Source organism: Rhagoletis zephyria, unplaced genomic scaffold (assembly GCF_001687245.7).
Source record: "Rhagoletis zephyria isolate East Lansing unplaced genomic scaffold, Rhagoletis_zephyria_1.1 Rzeph_scaffold_00282, whole genome shotgun sequence".
NCBI lineage: Eukaryota > Metazoa > Arthropoda > Insecta > Diptera > Tephritidae > Rhagoletis > Rhagoletis zephyria.
Genome location: NW_016157366.1, coordinates 143,484 through 161,064, shown reverse-complemented (window position 1 = coordinate 161,064; position 17,581 = coordinate 143,484). Strand labels below are relative to the sequence as shown.

At 36.6% G+C, this 17,581-nt stretch overlaps 2 protein-coding genes across 5 annotated transcripts in view; one reads left to right on the top strand and one right to left on the bottom strand.

Annotated features, from left to right (window-relative positions):
- Positions 1 to 14,886, top strand: part of Tl (toll like receptor) — a 152,157-nt gene extending 137,271 nt beyond the window's left edge. For all 4 annotated transcript variants that reach the window (XM_017610113.1, XM_017610111.1, XM_017610112.1 and 1 more), the window contains 2 exons: positions 10,246 to 11,628; positions 11,730 to 14,886. In XM_017610113.1, the coding sequence (XP_017465602.1) occupies positions 10,322 to 11,628; positions 11,730 to 13,854 (3,432 nt within the window). In that variant the 5' untranslated portion in view covers positions 10,246 to 10,321 and the 3' untranslated portion in view covers positions 13,855 to 14,886. The remainder of the gene's footprint in view (positions 1 to 10,245; positions 11,629 to 11,729) is intronic.
- Positions 1 to 17,581, bottom strand: part of Lerp (lysosomal enzyme receptor protein) — a 178,204-nt gene that overhangs the window by 37,042 nt on the left and 123,581 nt on the right. The gene's annotated exons all lie outside the window — the stretch shown is intronic.

The following is a 17,581-nucleotide window of genomic DNA, read 5'->3' as shown; positions in this document are numbered from 1 at the left end:
AAAAACATATTTTGGGTGTAAAATTTTTTGTATTTTTTTGCATTTGTATGTTTTTAGGGAGCGATAATATTAGAAAATGTATCATTTTCGACAATCAAAAACTTTTTTGTTGGTACTGGTTTATTGTGTCAAACTAAGAAAGGGTGCGTTTTGAGTACAGTAATAGAGTTGCGTTTATAGAAATGGAAGGGAGTGCAAAGTGTCAAAATTTTTTTTTAATTTGTGAATTTTTTAAAGAAATTTAAAGAAAAGCTTAAATAAATAGCTATACACAAAATTTATAAATCTACTAGCAGACCCGGCGAACTTCGTCCCGCCCAAAATTAGATTTTTAATTTAAACATTTTGGTACAACAGTTTCTCCAACAATCCACATTTACGATTTGTACTGCACATTCGTCGGCTAAGACTATCGTTTGGTGGTCGTTTGCCGCCTTAAATAACCGAACGAAAGTGTTATGTCCATGAGAAGATCCCTGGTGGGCACAATGAGCCGGATCTATAGTGAATGTGCCCTAGGAACTTTATCTTATAGTTAGTGGCAATTTCAATATCAATGCGTATCCTTGTTCAACAGAAATATAATATACATACATAAACTGAGACGAAATACCTTAAAAGCCAGTTTCGCGAAAGTAATTTAAGTGAAGAATTATGTTTTTCTGTCAGGTTCTATATTAAATTCAACTAAATAAATAAATTTTCATTAAATTGCTTTCATGAAACTGGCTTTTAAGGTATTTCGACAGGTGGTGATTTGAGATTTACCACTGCACAACTCAACACTGGTTTCTTCGAATGAGGCTCTAACGCATAATAATATTGGCAAATCACATCCATTGGGTCAATCGTAACACACGAGAGTTCAATATACTCAATAGTGCAACGGGTCGATTTAGTCTGACATTCACGGCACCTTTTTTTCACTTTTTAGATTTTTAGTAGTAACTCGACCTCAGCACCGTTTCTAATACATGTTTTGAATGTTCGCCAAATCGGATCATAAAAAAATTTTTAGTACTAACTCAACTCCAGCGCCAACTGGCGGATTACTTTTCCACGCCCCCTTTTTAAAGAGCCGTTTTTTCTCAATGAGCATGTGATTAATTTCATATATCTCCACACGAAGTGTTCCAGTACTGTACCACGAAAACTTCCAGAGATATGCAGTATGAAATTCGGCTTGTATGGTAGGTGCCACGACCCCTTTTCCAATAGCTCCATATTTTCTACATGACTATGCGATTAATTTCATATATCACCACACCAAGTTCCAGTACTCTACCAAGAACAATTATAGAGATATGCAATAAGAAAAATTCGACTTGTATGGGAGGTGCCATGCCCATATAAAGTTCCAGTACTCTACCATGAACATTTCTAGAGGTACTTATTATGAAAAATTCTGTTTGTATGGGAAGTGCCACGCCCCCATTTCAAATAGTCCGAATTTTCCTCCATGAGTATGCGATTGATTTCATATATCTCCATACCATGTTCGAGTACTCTACCATGAACACTTTCAGAGATATGCAGCATGAAAAATTCGGTTTTATGGAAAGTGCCACGCCTCCTTTTCCAATAACCACAATTTTTTTTCATGAGCATGCGATTGGTTTGATATATCTGCATACCAAGTTAGAGTACTCTACCATGAACACTTCCAGAGATATGCGGTATGAAAAATTCGGTTTCTATGGGAGGTGCCACGCCCCCTATTCCAATAACTACAATTTTTCTCCATGGGTATGCGATTGGTTTGATATATCTCCATACCAAGTTAGAGTACTCTACCATGAACACTTCCAGAGATATGCAGTATGAAAAATTCGGTTTCTATGGGAGGTGCCACGCCCCCTTTTCCAATAACCACAATTTTTCTCCATGAGTATGCCATTGGTTTGATATATCTGCATACCAAGTTAGAGTACTCTACCATGAACACTTCCAGAGATATGCGGTATGAAAAATTCGGTTTCTATGGGAGGTGCCACGCCCCCTATTCCAATAACTACAATTTTTCTCCATGGGTATGCGATTGGTTTGATATATCTCCATACCAAGTTAGAGTACTCTACCATGAACACTTCCAGAGATATGCAGTATGAAAAATTCGGTTTCTATGGGAGGTGCCACGCCCCCTTTTCCAATAACCACAATTTTTCTCCATGAGTATGCGATTGGTTTGATATATCTCCATACCAAGTTAGAGTACTCTACCATGAACACTTCCAGAGATATGCAGTATGAAATATTCGGTTTGTATGGGAGGTGCCACGCCCCCTGCACCTAGCGGTATGAAATATACTTTACATCCGATTCTCATACCTACCAAATATACACAAAAAATTTCATAAAGATCGGTCCAGCCGTTTCGGAGGAGTTCGACCACTAACACCGTGACACGAGATTTTTATATATTAGATATAGCAACTAAGTAAGTGTTTCGATTTATTGATAGCTGAAACAAAAAACCTGCTAGCAGATCTGTAACCGATTCATTTTGATAGCTTCTACAGAAATCGTTACGCGTGGCCCTGAACCTGGCGGCCCAATGTTCCTTTAGTAATTAGTCGCTGAAAAGTTGAGCGTTCGGTTTTGACAGCCTTATATTAAGTTTAAACAGAAATTTAAACAGAAACTTGTCTAGTGTGAGTTCAGTAGTGGATATGGCATCGAAGGGAAAGGTTATCCTCTTATTTTATCTAATATACACGTATAAAAAGAGGACCAGAAACAAACAGCTGATTGCTATTTGTTCAATAAACATCACTCAAAGTCAAAATTAAGCATACCCAACAAGGTTGCATGAAAAACTTCATTCAATTAGCACACAATTAATTACTAATCGAGCAATTAAGAATTGAAACTTTCTATAGTAAATCGAGCTCAATTAGCGCCTTAGCGAGAACGCTTGGCTAATTGCTCAATTAATGGCCTGTCTGAACATACTTTTAGCACACGCCATATTCTTCTTCGCTCATCGAGCAGTGTGGTAAGAGTAAGCACTTGCTGTTGATAGCTGCTTTAGCCAACTCCTCAACTTAAACCGAAAACAGCAATTGCAATGGAGTTTGTACTTTTCTAGCCGCCTTTTTCTCAGGCACTAGTCTAACCCAGGAGCTGGGATGAAATTTCAAAATTTCAAAACGTGCCTAATGGTCCTCAAAAATAGTGATTGTGCCAAAACAGGATGAATTGTGCCAAAAGTGCCTCTGAGAATGAAAGTGCCAAAAATGGCACTATTGTGCCTACTTGTCCATCACTGCCCAGGAGCCAGTAGAAATTGACCACATACAATTTCCCACAATTTCACTGGCCATCCATCTTTAATTTGCGCTCATCGCTGCTTGACTTGCGCCTTTTGATTTGCTTGCCTAGTCATTTGCAAATTTTAGCGCCGCTTGCCGGCTGTGCTTGCAAATTGCCGATATTTGTCTTGGTTTGCCTTTAACTTTATAGCTTTATTTAAGTATGCACTAAACTCAGAAGTTGACATGCATTTTTACGTTTAATGATAACATTAACAACACAACAAATGACATCAAAAGCTGGCTGCGGAGCAGAAACCCAACAACAAGCACTTACAACAATCGCCTGCCTCAAGTCAACAACAATGCAACACTTGTCTTACACATGTCAGCTTGTCATTTTTCTTGTGTCAACAACATGTCTTTAATGACTTTCTTTTCTTTTTGTGCACCAGTTGGCAGATTGCAATTCGAAAAAAGAAGAAGAAAACACAACACAGAACAGCAGCGACAAAAACTATTTAACGTTTGTATGTACATATTTTGCGAGGGAAAATTTTAAATGAAAGCAAATAATATTTGTGTGTGCTAGTGTTGTGTGAAAGTTAAAACCGCAACAATGACTGACCCTTTAACAACCACCCAGCAGTTAGTTGGCTGTGGAAAGTGTCATTAGTGGCAAGACAAGTGAATTTTGCTTATAAATTTGTGTGCGTGTGTGTACGTACTTGTGTACTACGTGATTTTTCTGTGGCTTAGCAGTTATTTGACTTATGTATGTATACATGCGTTTATTACTTACCTACATTGCCTTCGGTTGCAATGTGTTGGACTAAGGTGAAAGTGTGCAAATGACTTTGGTTCTTGGTCAAATATAATCAACTGCTTTTATCTGCAATTTGTCTATGTATACCATAAATTGCTTTTTAAATAACCAGCAGGCATTCTTTATGCGGCATGACACACATTTTTTTCTTTTTAACGCAATGAAAATACTTGCAAACTACTTGCTTAGATACTCTTCTTCGTAGCTTTTATACAATATGTATATTAGGGTATATCACTCTCCATCAAAATAAAAATCGATACGTTTTTTCCATTGGGATTATACAATTTATTGTATTTTAAGATTTTCGCCAAAAGTTTTGCGTTTTGTCAGATATTTTAATGCAGATCTTTTAGGCTTGAAATATTTTATCATCTGAAGTGAATTTTTGGAAAAAGTATTTCTTTTCAAATAGGTCCAGCTCACGTAAATCTTAATATTATTTCCGAAAAATGTTTGGCGGAGGTCTTTAAATATTACAAATTTCATAGTTCCAGTGGAAAACGTGCACGTTATATATAAGGGTGGTCGAAAAATGCACATGAAAAGCCACTTATCGACATTTACCTGCTGCCGACTCTCCGAACTAAAAAATATCGAAAACAAAGAGATCCGTATTTTTTATTCTGAAATCTGTTAATATGTAACCATGCAGCCGGGAATTTGGAAATAATTACTTTTTATTAAATAAACATACTTCCTTTGAGAAATCTTCAAAAAATAAAATTATGATGAATATTTAGCTTTGAAGTTTTATGATATATTGTGCACAATTTGGCGTCATCCCTTTTTAACCGACTTCCAAAAAAGAAGGAGGTTATCAGTTCGTCGGAATTTTTTTTTTTTTTTTTAATGTATGTACCGCATAACTTTGGACCACGTCAACCGATTTCGATGATTCTTTTTGCATCGAAAAGGTAGTGTTTCAGAGGTGGTCCCATCTAATCTGTTTTAGATCCGATCATTGGATAATGAAATATATATATACGTATATATATATATATATTTATATATGAGAATTTAAGTCGGGTTTGTTTTTTGCTAAAAAATACTTGTCATATTTAGTTTGTAGACAAAATGACACTGAAGATGGCATAGCGCCGAAACCGGTTTGTCTCCAATCCAAACTTGACAATCATCTTTCTACTATATCGGCGGCAATATTTGATGGAAAAAATGGATGGAAAAAATTGTTAGCTCACCCTAATGTATTTACTTCCATACACATGGCGCATTTGCTATGTAAATTCATTCTCTCAAGTTTTTTCTCAATTTATTTTTTAAACCGTGAATATCTTAAACATTATTGTACATTATCTAATTCGACTTATAAACAGCTACGCTCCACATTCGTATTGTAATTTAAATTGAGTTTAATTTTTAAACAGTTAGCAACTCTATTCGAAAATATTTTTCAAATAAACATTCTTAAAATGTTCTCGTTGGACATCAGTATTGTAATATTTAAAATAATTTATAGATAGATTTTTTTTCAAACATGTGGCAACGCCTTCTGAAAAAATTGTCGAAGCGAAGTTTACTTAAACTTTTATTCACCTAAGCTCCAAGTTTTTATATTTCATTTAACTTATTGATTACATGACATTTTTCTTTTAAACAGATGGCTACTCTCTTCTAAAATATTTTCCAAATAAAGTTTTTTTAAATTATATTCGTTGGACATCAATATTGTAATACCTATTTTAGCTTATTGCTTAAATTGAATTTGACTTTTAAACAGGTGGCAGCCCTATTCAAAAATATATTCGATGTAAAACATTCCTAAACTTATTTCGATTGGCAAACATCTGGTCATACTTCTTTTATAAATTACATATATTGAATTACATTTTGAATTAGGTGGCAACCCCCTTAAAAATATTTAAAAAAAATTATATCTTAAAATTTAAATAGAATTTTTTAAATTTAAATTTTTTTATAGAGTTACCGAATTTGTTTAAAAAATTATGACTTTGCTTTAATTTATCATACCCCCAAAACGTGAATAGATGTGGAGATAAGAAAACGTATGTATGTATATTTTACAAAACTATAAAATATTAAATTATTTTAGTTGCATAGTTAAAGGAGGGGAACTAAAATATTCACAAAAACATACATACACCGCATACAGTTGGCGGTGAAGGCTTAAATTCATGCACATCGCTTTGTAATGTCGGCCTTGGAATGAGTAAAAATTCTGCATACTTATGTACCAATGCCAATATACATTCATATGCATAACACGCGTACATATGTATGTGTTCATATGCCTACTCCTGCGGTGTAACAAATTATCGAAGCGTTAAGGCTCTAATTGAAATCCCACTACAATACTTACAATCACCCTGGGGCATACATATGTAGGTAGGTATGTACGTTTGTATGTATGTACGTATGCACATGTACATATATACGTACATAAACACTATCTGACTAGTGCTTGACTGCTGTCAGACAACCGCCATTGCCACTCTGTGATGTCCTTCGCAAAATGTATTGGCGCGTATGCTGTTGAAGCGGAAGTCATTAAGCTGATGCCAGATAAAACTTTGTAGCTTTGCGTGACATTTATAACTTTGCCAGCAAAGCGCCAGACGCAAAAGGTATGCCACAATGAACGCCAAGAAAACAATGTTGTACCGCTTTTTTACTCATCAAAGTTGCTGTGGATTTTAATTATTTTGATTTAAAATTATCAGCAATGTAATTAAGTTTTATGTTTCTGCATGAAAACCCGAATTTGGACGAAACAAAATAAATATTAAACCGGCTGATTGTCAAAGCGCGCAAAAAGATGGGAGTTGACCATCTTTTCGCTTCGCGCTGCCGCTTCAACGATTTATGTGGCATGCTTTGTGCATTTTCATACAATTCATCTTATCTGTCAAAGCGAATCTGTCACGTAAAGCGAAGCAAAAGTTTTATGTGACATCAGCTTTAGTAGCAAAAACAAGCAGCAGCAGCAGTTCAGCGGTAAATGCGGTTATATGCACTTTGTGTGCATATGGAATCTATACCATAGATCGATGCAGAGAGTGCTTACATATGTACGTGCAAACATAAAATCGCGCGTATGTATGTGAATACAAGAGTTTGTCAGACGGCAAGTATATTTGACGCTATTTTGCAACTATAAACAGAATCCTGTAAACTATTTTAATGCAAGCGCATTTATGTGGTGGTCTAAAGTGCAAGCGCACACATACACATACACATGTAATCATATACATACAGAGTAAATATACATACAAAAGCACACTGCGCATTTGCTTGTTTAAATAGCAGAGTGTTAGCATAAATACATACATAAATATCTACATATAAGTTAGTATATGTATGTAAATGAATTTGCCCAGCCAGCAAAAAATCCGAAGAGACAACTACCGAAAATCGTTTGTGAAACGAATACGTTTTCGGCTGTTTTTTTTTTTTTTAATTTGTCTGATTGAATATTTCGTTCAATACGCTTTCCTCCTGCACTTCACAGATACTTTTTCATGATTCGAAAGAAATAAAATAAAATGAGAGAGCGCCTGACGGAATTCGAACCCGGCACCTTCTGGAAGCTAACAAATAGTGGCACACTCCTCTACAGGCTCAGCCACTGCCGACTAAGCTTTCAAATGACATCATCTTTTTCGAACGTTTCGAACGTTTTCCGGATACGAATATTGGCGACAACTGTGGTCGTTTTTCTATCCATTTTCGGATACGAAAAATTGAACTAAACTGCACTGTCGGCAAATTTTACGTTTCTTTGCTGGCTGGGTATGTAGTACCCACGAGTACATACATATATGTATATTTCGGTATATAAAATTGTGCGCCTGTTTGACAATCAGTTGCCAATAAAACATAATCATCGAACACCATAGTAATAATGGACGCTGTCGATGAATACGCGTGCATACTCACACAGGCACATACATATGTATGCATATATCCCATCAAACCGCCTAGTTATTTGCAATGTCCTTTTCCCTAACATCATTATATCTCTCTCTCTCTCTCTCTCTCTCTCTAATGCAATATTCGCACAGCAGGCAGGCAGGCAGGCTAGCAGCTAGCTAGTGATGGCCTTAATGGACTTCTCCGCTGCAGTCACACTGGATGGCTGACTGACTTGGTTGGCACTAATTTTATTGGCATTTTCAAAAATTGCTATCGAAAAAGCGAGGCCTCTTCAATAAAGAGTGTTGTCGCTGCTGTGGAGCTAACTAAATTCCATGCAATTATTTCCATTGATGTGCCGCGGTTTTATGCACCACTGCCGTTGACAGCTAGCCAGCAAACACATGCAATTTTGCAAGTACTTTGGTTGGAGCTAATAGTGAATAGAAGGACAGTTGTGTTAAAATTAAAGCTTACCAGCAGGCACGTAGTATTTGTAAAGAAATAATTTTGAAAAGCTATAACGGTTGAAAGGGACAAAAATATTGCACAATTTTTTTATGGTCTAGCTTTTATACATACATAGTACATAGTATTTTGGTAATCATTTTAAACTCATCGGCCGGCTTTTGTTTCATTGATTAAAGGATAAAAAATGGTAGCTTTTAGAATGAGCACCAATTACAGAGAGCTACACTTCGTCGAGAGACTTGTGTCACAGAGGTGTTTAGTATTAAATTGCCTTTATAGGATTGGGAATTTTTTAAGGAATTTGAAATTTCAAAAAGAGGATTCAAAAATTGTATTTAAAAAATTCAGTGCAATCTAGAATAACGATGTGGGTACCAAATAAAAGAGGAAACTGTAGAAATTAAAAAGAAAAAGTTAATTTTTTTTTGGTGCATAGGGACGAATATGTATTGAAAAATTCATTTTAATTAATTTTGTTTTTTTAGGCAAATAAAACTAGAAGTAAGAAATTCGAGGATGTGGTCGTGTATATATTAGTCATTAACATGTATTTTAAAATAAAGGCAAATTTAAAAAAATATTCAAAATCAAGATTTTCGAAAGTCATTTTTATTCCTTAATTCGTCCTTATGCTCCATAAATTTTTTTTTTTTTTTTTTTTTTTGAGTAGTAATATCTGTGAATTGTCGAAAGCTAATACGGTGTTTACGTGATGCAATTTTACGGGCAACTTTTAGTTCAAAGCAACAATCGGCTCGTTGAAGGACCTATCAAATAATCACTTCCAATGAAGTTGGGGCAGCTACCTTTTGATTCAACTCATCGCCTCTAAAATTGCATAGAAAATCGCCTCATTTGAACACCGTTTAAAAACTAAAACCGCAGGTTTACTATATTTGGCCGAAATTTCGCGAATATGTAAAATATTTTTAATTTTTTTTGCGTACAATGTAAAATTAAAATTTCTTTTTGATGTACATACATATATGTTTTATATATTTATATTGTTAATAACGGAAAAAAATTTGTATAAGTCAAATTTTTTTAACTCATCATATGCCAAAAGTCTTAAGTGAAAAGAACACAAGGAAGTGCATTCAAAACTACTTAGAAAATTAACAAAAGAAATTATACGGAATTCGTTTGGTCTTTTCTTTTGCATAATACAGCAGCAGCCTCTACTACAATAGCAACTTTGAGAGGTTGGCAAAAAATATAATTTTTCAGCTTTTATTTACCGCTTACCTTTGCTAAGCCAACAACATATATAATTCTTGTTAACAAGTCATTAAAGACAGTGTCCACAGCATTCGCGCTTCAAGGACATACGAGCTCACAGTAACAAAAAAAAAAAAAAACAGAGTAAGCGTAGGCAAATTCATTTCAAGCGACAAATGCCGTGCGTGCCGGTTCCAGGAAGATCATAAAATATGTAGTGGAAAAATCGGCAAGAGTCTCATAGTGATTTGACAATAGAGTCGGCTAGAGGACCAGGTATACTTAGCAAGCAGCGGCAAAGGGTTTTTCCATAGCTAACACAGGCAAGCAAATGGAAGCGTAGGTGAGTTAGTAGTAGGTAGTTAGTGAAAAGAATCTATGGTAGACTAAAATGAGTTACGCGAGCGATTGCAAGAAGATGGTTCAGTTGGTTTTCTAGTATTAAGACAGCAACTAAAGCGAAAACAACTATCTTATGCATAGGTGTGCAATAATTTTAAGATACATTTATTTTATTTTCTCAAAATCTTCCTTTTCTAATTTATTTAGTTCTAATTTCTATAATTTTTTTTTATCTGCTTTTAGCTACAATCAAGCGCCTAGCAGCCACAAAATAGTGGCCAGTCTAACAAACATTCCAGCAAACAGCTTCGTGACCAGCATGCGCCATCACACGCCACCTGCCAGCGGGTGTTGGCTGCTGCCCTCACAGCGCCACTTCACAACTACCACCAACATCACCACCGCTAATTGCAGACTTCCCCGTTCCACATTCGCACTCGCGCTCGCTGTGTTCATCATTGCTTGCCAACTGCCGGCGTCCACTTTGGCCGTCTTCTCACAAAAAGACTGTCGTGATCTCGGCGCCAACTCGCATTGCCAATGCTCAACGATGCCCTCACGCTTCGAGATTCAATGCCCGCCCATGGATTTTAATCAGAAATTCACTTTACAAATCAGTCCCGGCGAACATGTGCAAATCGAATGCGATCGTGTGGATGCGCGCGAATACAGCCTACTGCCGCGCATGTCGATTGGCGTTAGTAAAATCGTACAGATCCGTCACTGTCCGCTGCCGGGACATACGCCCATCGCGCGCCTCTTCGAACACTTGGGCATAACAAAGGTGAATTATTTGATGTTCGAAAGTGGCGAATTGGGTGCCAATCTGACGCGACACCATCTCAGCGATTTGGAGAATTTGGCGCACCTACGCTTCAGCTCGAACAGTTTGACGCACATGCCGGAAGATTTGTTTGCCGATTTACGCAATTTGAATTGGTTGGACTTGCGTTCGAATAATGTGAATTTAACGGAAAAACTATTTGAGCCACTAAAAAGTTTGACATTCCTCGAACTTGGACACAATAATTTGAAAACATTGCCAAAGGGTATTTTTAAGAACCAGCAAAAACTGTTGCATCTCAATTTGTGGGGCAACCAGTTGCGTAATCTCACCAAAGATGTATTCGAGGATGCCACTGCATTGACCGACATAGACTTGAGTGCCAATAATATAGAAACCTTTGCACCAGACGTCTTTCAGCCACTAACCAATCTAAGCAGCATCTACATTAATGCCAATCATATACGCGACTTGCCTTATGGACTCTTCGCCAACAATAAAAATCTCACTGAATTCCGCTTGATCAACAATCGTGTGGCACTCATCTCGCTGCCGTCTGGACTCTTTGCCAACTTGCCGCATTTGAAGGATGTGCGTTTGACTTGCGAGCTCGAGGCAGTGCCCGAGGATCTGTTTAAAAACTCAACAAAACTGGCAAATTTGACTATGAAGGAAAATATGTTGACTACCTTGCCAGCTAAGCTGCTATTCGATCAAACGGAGCTCTACGATTTGGACCTGACGCATAATCGGCTACAAACGCTGCCAGATAGCTTGTTCCAGAACACAAGAAACTTGGTGGAACTCAGACTGTCGCACAATCAGCTCACAGAAATTTCAAGGTAAGCAAAACAAACTGTACAACGATAAATATAAAAGCCGTTTTAAAACATTTGCAATTTACACTAATAAACAACTTTTTCCACATTTTTTCCGCCAACAGCGAACTTTTCAATCCACTGGTGCGTCTGGAAATCTTACACGTAGACAACAACAACCTCTTTACCATCAATATTAATGCCTTCCACGACACGGCCAACTTGAAATTCTTAAATCTGGAAAACAACAAAATCGATCTCACTGAAGCGCATGCCGCCATGCTCGAACCCAGCCAGCATTCGAATTCTGATTTCGACGCAAGCTCACCATTCCAATTCCTCTACCAGCTTGAAGAGCTGAACTTGCGCAACAACTCCATCATGTACATCTTCAATGACTGGAAGACCCAACTACTCGAACTGCAAAAGCTTGATCTCAGCTACAACAACATCACCATCTTCCACGACCAAGACCTGCAGTTCCTCAGCAGGCATAGCGTCGAGGTAAATCTCACGCACAATCTCATACACGAAATCAACTTCAACACAATCAAAATCATGGACGCGCCTTTCGCTGATCGCGTAGTGCATATAGACCTCAACAATAACCCGCTCCACTGCGACTGCCTAATGCTACCCTTCTTGCAGTTCGTTTTCGGCGAATTCAAAGATAAATTCGAGTACAAAATCGATCTGACAACATCTAATTTGCAGTGTGCTGGTCCACCAGCGTTGAAGGATAAGCATATGCACGAACTCAGCTACATGGAACTGGTGTGTCCACTGGACGACAGCGCCTCCAGCGTAAAGCGTTGTCCTCGCGGCTGCGAATGCTGGGTGCGTCCGCACGATCTTATGCTCTTGCTGAACTGTTCCAATGGTAATATGACACGTTTGCCAACACTGCCGCACGAGCCGCTACTCAAGGGCATTGAGTTGTTTGTAGAGAACAATAATATTGCCAGGCTACCTTTGGCCACCACCAGCGGTTATGCAGATGTGAAGCGAATTCATGCCGCCGGCAACCAACTACGCCAGATCGATGTCAACAACTTGCCCGTGGGTCTGCAGTACTTGGACGTGCGTCACAACATGTTACAGCGGCTTAACATAAGTGTGCTGAATTTCCTGAACAGCAGCAGCGCGATCGAGGGCCTACTACTATCACACAACGCGTGGGTTTGCGACTGCGAAGCGAAGCCGCTGCTTGAGTTCACACAGAACGCTGCAGTACTGCAGAAGCTGTCCATGCGCGATTTCAATCAGATGCGCTGCGCCGTCGATTCGGCAAAGCCGCAACATGTGCAGCTGTTCAAAGATATTTCCGTTGCGGACATTTGTCCCACTGAAATGGGTTTGTTCATCGCTTTCGGCATCATCATCGCACTGCTCGGACTGCTAATAGGCATTTGTGTGGCGCTGTTTTACAAATACAATCAAGAAATTAAAGTTTTCCTCTACGCGCATAACTGGTGTCTGTGGTTCGTCACCGAAGAAGAGCTAGACAAGGACAAGAAATACGATGCTTTCGTTTCCTACTCACACAAAGATGAAGCCTTCATCGCCGACTACCTTGTGCCCGAACTAGAACATGGCCCTATACCGTTCAAGCTGTGCGTGCACGTGCGTGACTTCATTGTTGGCGGCTGTATACCTGAGCAGATTGTGCGCTCGGTGGACGAATCAAGACGCACCATTGTAGTGCTGTCGCAGAACTTTATCGAGTCAGTGTGGGCGCGCATGGAATTCCGTGCCGCACACCAGTCGGCGCTCAACGAGAAACGCAATCGGTTGATAGTTATCATCTACAGTGACATTGAAAACATTGAAAATTTGGATAGCGAACTGCAGGCTTACCTCAAGACAAACACCTACCTAAAATGGGGTGATCCATACTTCTGGGAAAAGTTGCGCTATGCTATGCCACATCCGAGCAGAAAATCAGGCGGCGGCGGCGGCAGCGGCGGTGGACTGGAGAAGAGCGCAATGAAGAGCTCAGTCGATGATAAGCTCGAACTGATCAAACCATCACCGGTAACGCCTTCACCCACTACGCCACCAGCAATGGCGGCGAAGAATCCATTGATAGCACATTTGAATGGTGGCACACCGCAGACGGCGATTATCATACCAAATGGTAAGATGGCAAATGGCAATGCGACACAGTATCACATGAATGGCAAGACACCGAATGGGCACATCAATGGCGCTTTCATTATCAATACAAATGCCAAGCAAAGCGATGTATAGAATAGGGAGAAAGCGGAAGTGTTTCAGTTCGACGACGATCTGTTGTTTCGATGAGCCTGAGACATGAACGCGTTTTAAGGCGATGAAAAAATAATGAAAGAGAGCGAGAGAGAGGCGCGCAGTTAGAGAGAGGAGTAATTAAAAATTAAGGATGGGAAGCGAAAGGGCGAGAGACGCAAGCGTTATAGAGAGAGCGTGCGAAATGCAACTTTGTGTTAGAGAGGCTTGGTGGATTAGAGAACGAAAAATGCCAAATCGACGCGCAAAGTGTGGAGCGTTACAAAATTTGGGGTTAGAAAATAAACAAAAAATCGCTTCAGCTTACAGTTTATTTCGTAGTGAGAAATACGTTTTTGCATTAAACATTTTTTTTTTAAGTTTCCTTCGTTGAACAAAAAACTTTTAAAAGTTTATGAGCGCGGCGAAAATTTTTAAATTGTAATTAATGTATTTAAGCTAATTTAGAACTAGTTTTAAATGGATTATAGAACAAAAACTCGAATTTTTGCACAAACAAAAAACACTGAAGGTCTCAGCTGAAAACCAATTCAATAGTTTATTTTCAACTATTTCTGCTTTTTACTATTTTTGGACTTGTAAAAATATATACATATGTAGTATCTCACATGCAGACATATTTTTATACTCTCGCTAGCGTTAAGCGTGTAGAAACCTAACGGTTAGTTATAGCCAAGCAGGAAAATATGTGTCTAACAATTTTTAACACTTAAGGCTACTTCGCTACACATTCATGTTACATAGTGTAAACAAATGGCTCAATTTAGTTGTTAAGCTCTTGACATTTGTGTTCAAATATTTAAAAAAGAAATACGATTTTCCACTTTTTGTTAGAAATATCAAAGAAAAATCTCAATGCCGAAAAAGAAAATTTTTTCGAGGAGATTTATTTTTGAAAAGATGAAGAAAACCGCATTATGAATCGCATTTCTTTAAACGACAATCTCGGCGTAGTATGGCATGGCATGTAATTTTAATAAGGAATCTCGATTTTTTTTTTTGTTAGCATAAATTCTTATTTAATTTTTGTCACGAATCTCATTTTCTAACTAGAAAAAAAAAAACTCAGTTTATTGTGATTGTGATTATTTTTCTCGAATTTCGCCAACATAATTTCCTTAATGCCTTTTTTTACATACATACATACATACATACATATGTAAATGTCCCGATATAAACCCTCACTGTTAATAACATAAATATAAATATTGTAAGTAGCAGTCATAGTACTGTTAAGTGTAACATTCACACTGGTCTAAGCATACACTCACACACACACACATACATAAAGCAAAATGCATACAATAACATACACAAATTTCACAAAAATGCAATATGAGAATCCAAAAACTCGTAAATAGCAACTAAATATAGATACACTCGATTAAAAATTGTACTTAGCTATAAGTATGTATTTAGCATTATGTAATTGTGAATCTAATTTTGAGCTATTTAATAAGTATGTACTTAGTAGATTTTTCAAAATACGTATATCATAAAACAAGTAGATATAAATACAAAAAAAAAAAGCAAGTATGTAACTTTAGAAAAGTATATACATATACCCATACAAATGCCTTCTACAAAAATATATTAAAACAATAAGAATAAAAGTAAATAATTAAAGAAAAAAGTAACACTAAGAATACATTTATTTAAGCTGGTAGATGTGCATCAATAAAAAAAAATAATAACTTTTCAGTTTACAAATGCAGAATTAAAGCAAATATAAAATAAAACGTAATTAAGCGCTGAATTAATTTAATTTCACAAAATTCTGACCACACTTTCATATGGGAAAAAAAACTTCAGTTTTATAATCTCACTTGCAATACATACGAGTATGTATGTACTAGTTAAAATGACAACAAAAGACTCTCAAACAACTCTAATCGAATAAGTGAAACTCGAAATAAAATAGACTTTTTTCGGTTGTCACTCACATACATACATACATAGATGCATATGTGCGTATCATCACATTTATCTCATAAACAGTGACAAACATATAATCAAACTTATGTGAATACTATATTACACATACATACATACATACATATGTATGTCGCTCGAATATTTGTGTGCTGTATAAGTGTATCTACATACACATTTATGTACGTAAATAAAATAAAATTGGCGTATCCTCCAAATACACACACATTACCAAAAACGCATATAATATTTGGACTAAATTTACGGTATGTGTATAATTTTGCTAAGTGTATGTATGTATATTTAGGTATGAAGTAATGCGAATAAAAATGTAAAATCAAATACATATTTTAAAAGTAAAACCACAAAAAGTCTTTTCTTATCTCTCGTCTTATCTTATCGTCTTTTATATGTAAAAAAGCGAATTGCTGCCCGTTAGACTTGCTTCAGCGATTTGAATAACTTTTTTTTTGTTCGTTATAATACCCAGTTGTTTTGAAAACACAAGAAAAAAAGTTGTTTTAGAAAGCTTCCAGCCAAAAATGTATTTGTGGAAGGTTAGGCAGTTAAATATTCGTAATGTTTTTTGAGCTAAATTTTTTTTTGTTATCTATAAAAATACCGTCAAAACTTTAACCAATAACATATACAACTCAATTTTAAATATTCTCGCGGAAAAAATCCTCCTATTATTTTCCGCATGGGAGAGTAATAATTGAGGAAGAAGAATTTCGAATTTTCGAAATCAGCTGTTTTTGCCAAATGACATTTCATTTAGACATTCTGAGAGAATTCAAAAGTTTGAACTTTTTGTTGAATTTTATATCGCTTTAAGAAAATATTAAAAAGAATGCATAGTATTGCCTTTCATGTGGCTGTGGAGGAAGTATGTATGTATATGGCGAATTGGAGCTACAGGAAACTCAACAGAGATCTATAAGAAGGAGCCTGCGCGATAATACAAATCCGCTTGAGTAGCCGCAATCATTGTAAATACCAACACATAACATTTGTACATATATTTTAAATAATTTATCGCTTTCCCAGCTCAGTCCACCTTCAGTAAAGTTCTCAAAGAAGTAACTGAACATTTTGAAATTATGTTGTGCTCAATTGCTGCTTATTTGAACTTTTCGACCTTAAATAAGAATGATTGTAGTACTTTATTACTGTTTCTTATTATAAATTAGTATTTTTTCCATTAAAAATTGCTAAACTTAAATTTTTCTTCAGCGTTCCTTTCAAAACAGTTGGGGAAAAAATCCTTTAAAAATGGCATCTCTAAATTTTGTTTGCCCTTTTTCGAACGTTGTTCAGAATAAGAGGAAAGGGAGAAGAGAAAAACTCCTAAGGAATTTTTGTTCAGAATAAGAGGATAGAGAGAAGTGCGAAATTTCCCAAGGAATTTGTATTTAGAATCGGGCTGATAAATAACAGTTTCAAGCTTTAAACGAAATTTAGGAAAATTCAACAAAGTTTCATAAAAATTTCAACTTTTTAATCTGAATCTTTAGAACATTTTTGGGTATGCACTTTTACAGCCTATACAATTTTAGTCTAATGAAGTGCAAGTTTCAAATGGGTAAAAAATCGCCTTGATTTTTGAGAATTTTTTCTATGAAGAGTGCTTTAGCGGTGTTTAAAACTGGGGTCGATTTTTTGAATATGATGAATATTTAATAAAAATTATCACGTGAACATTTGTTTGACTCACTGTCCTAGCGTTGAGGATGTTTTTTTTTTAACTTTTTTGCCCAAAAAAAAATATTATGAGTTA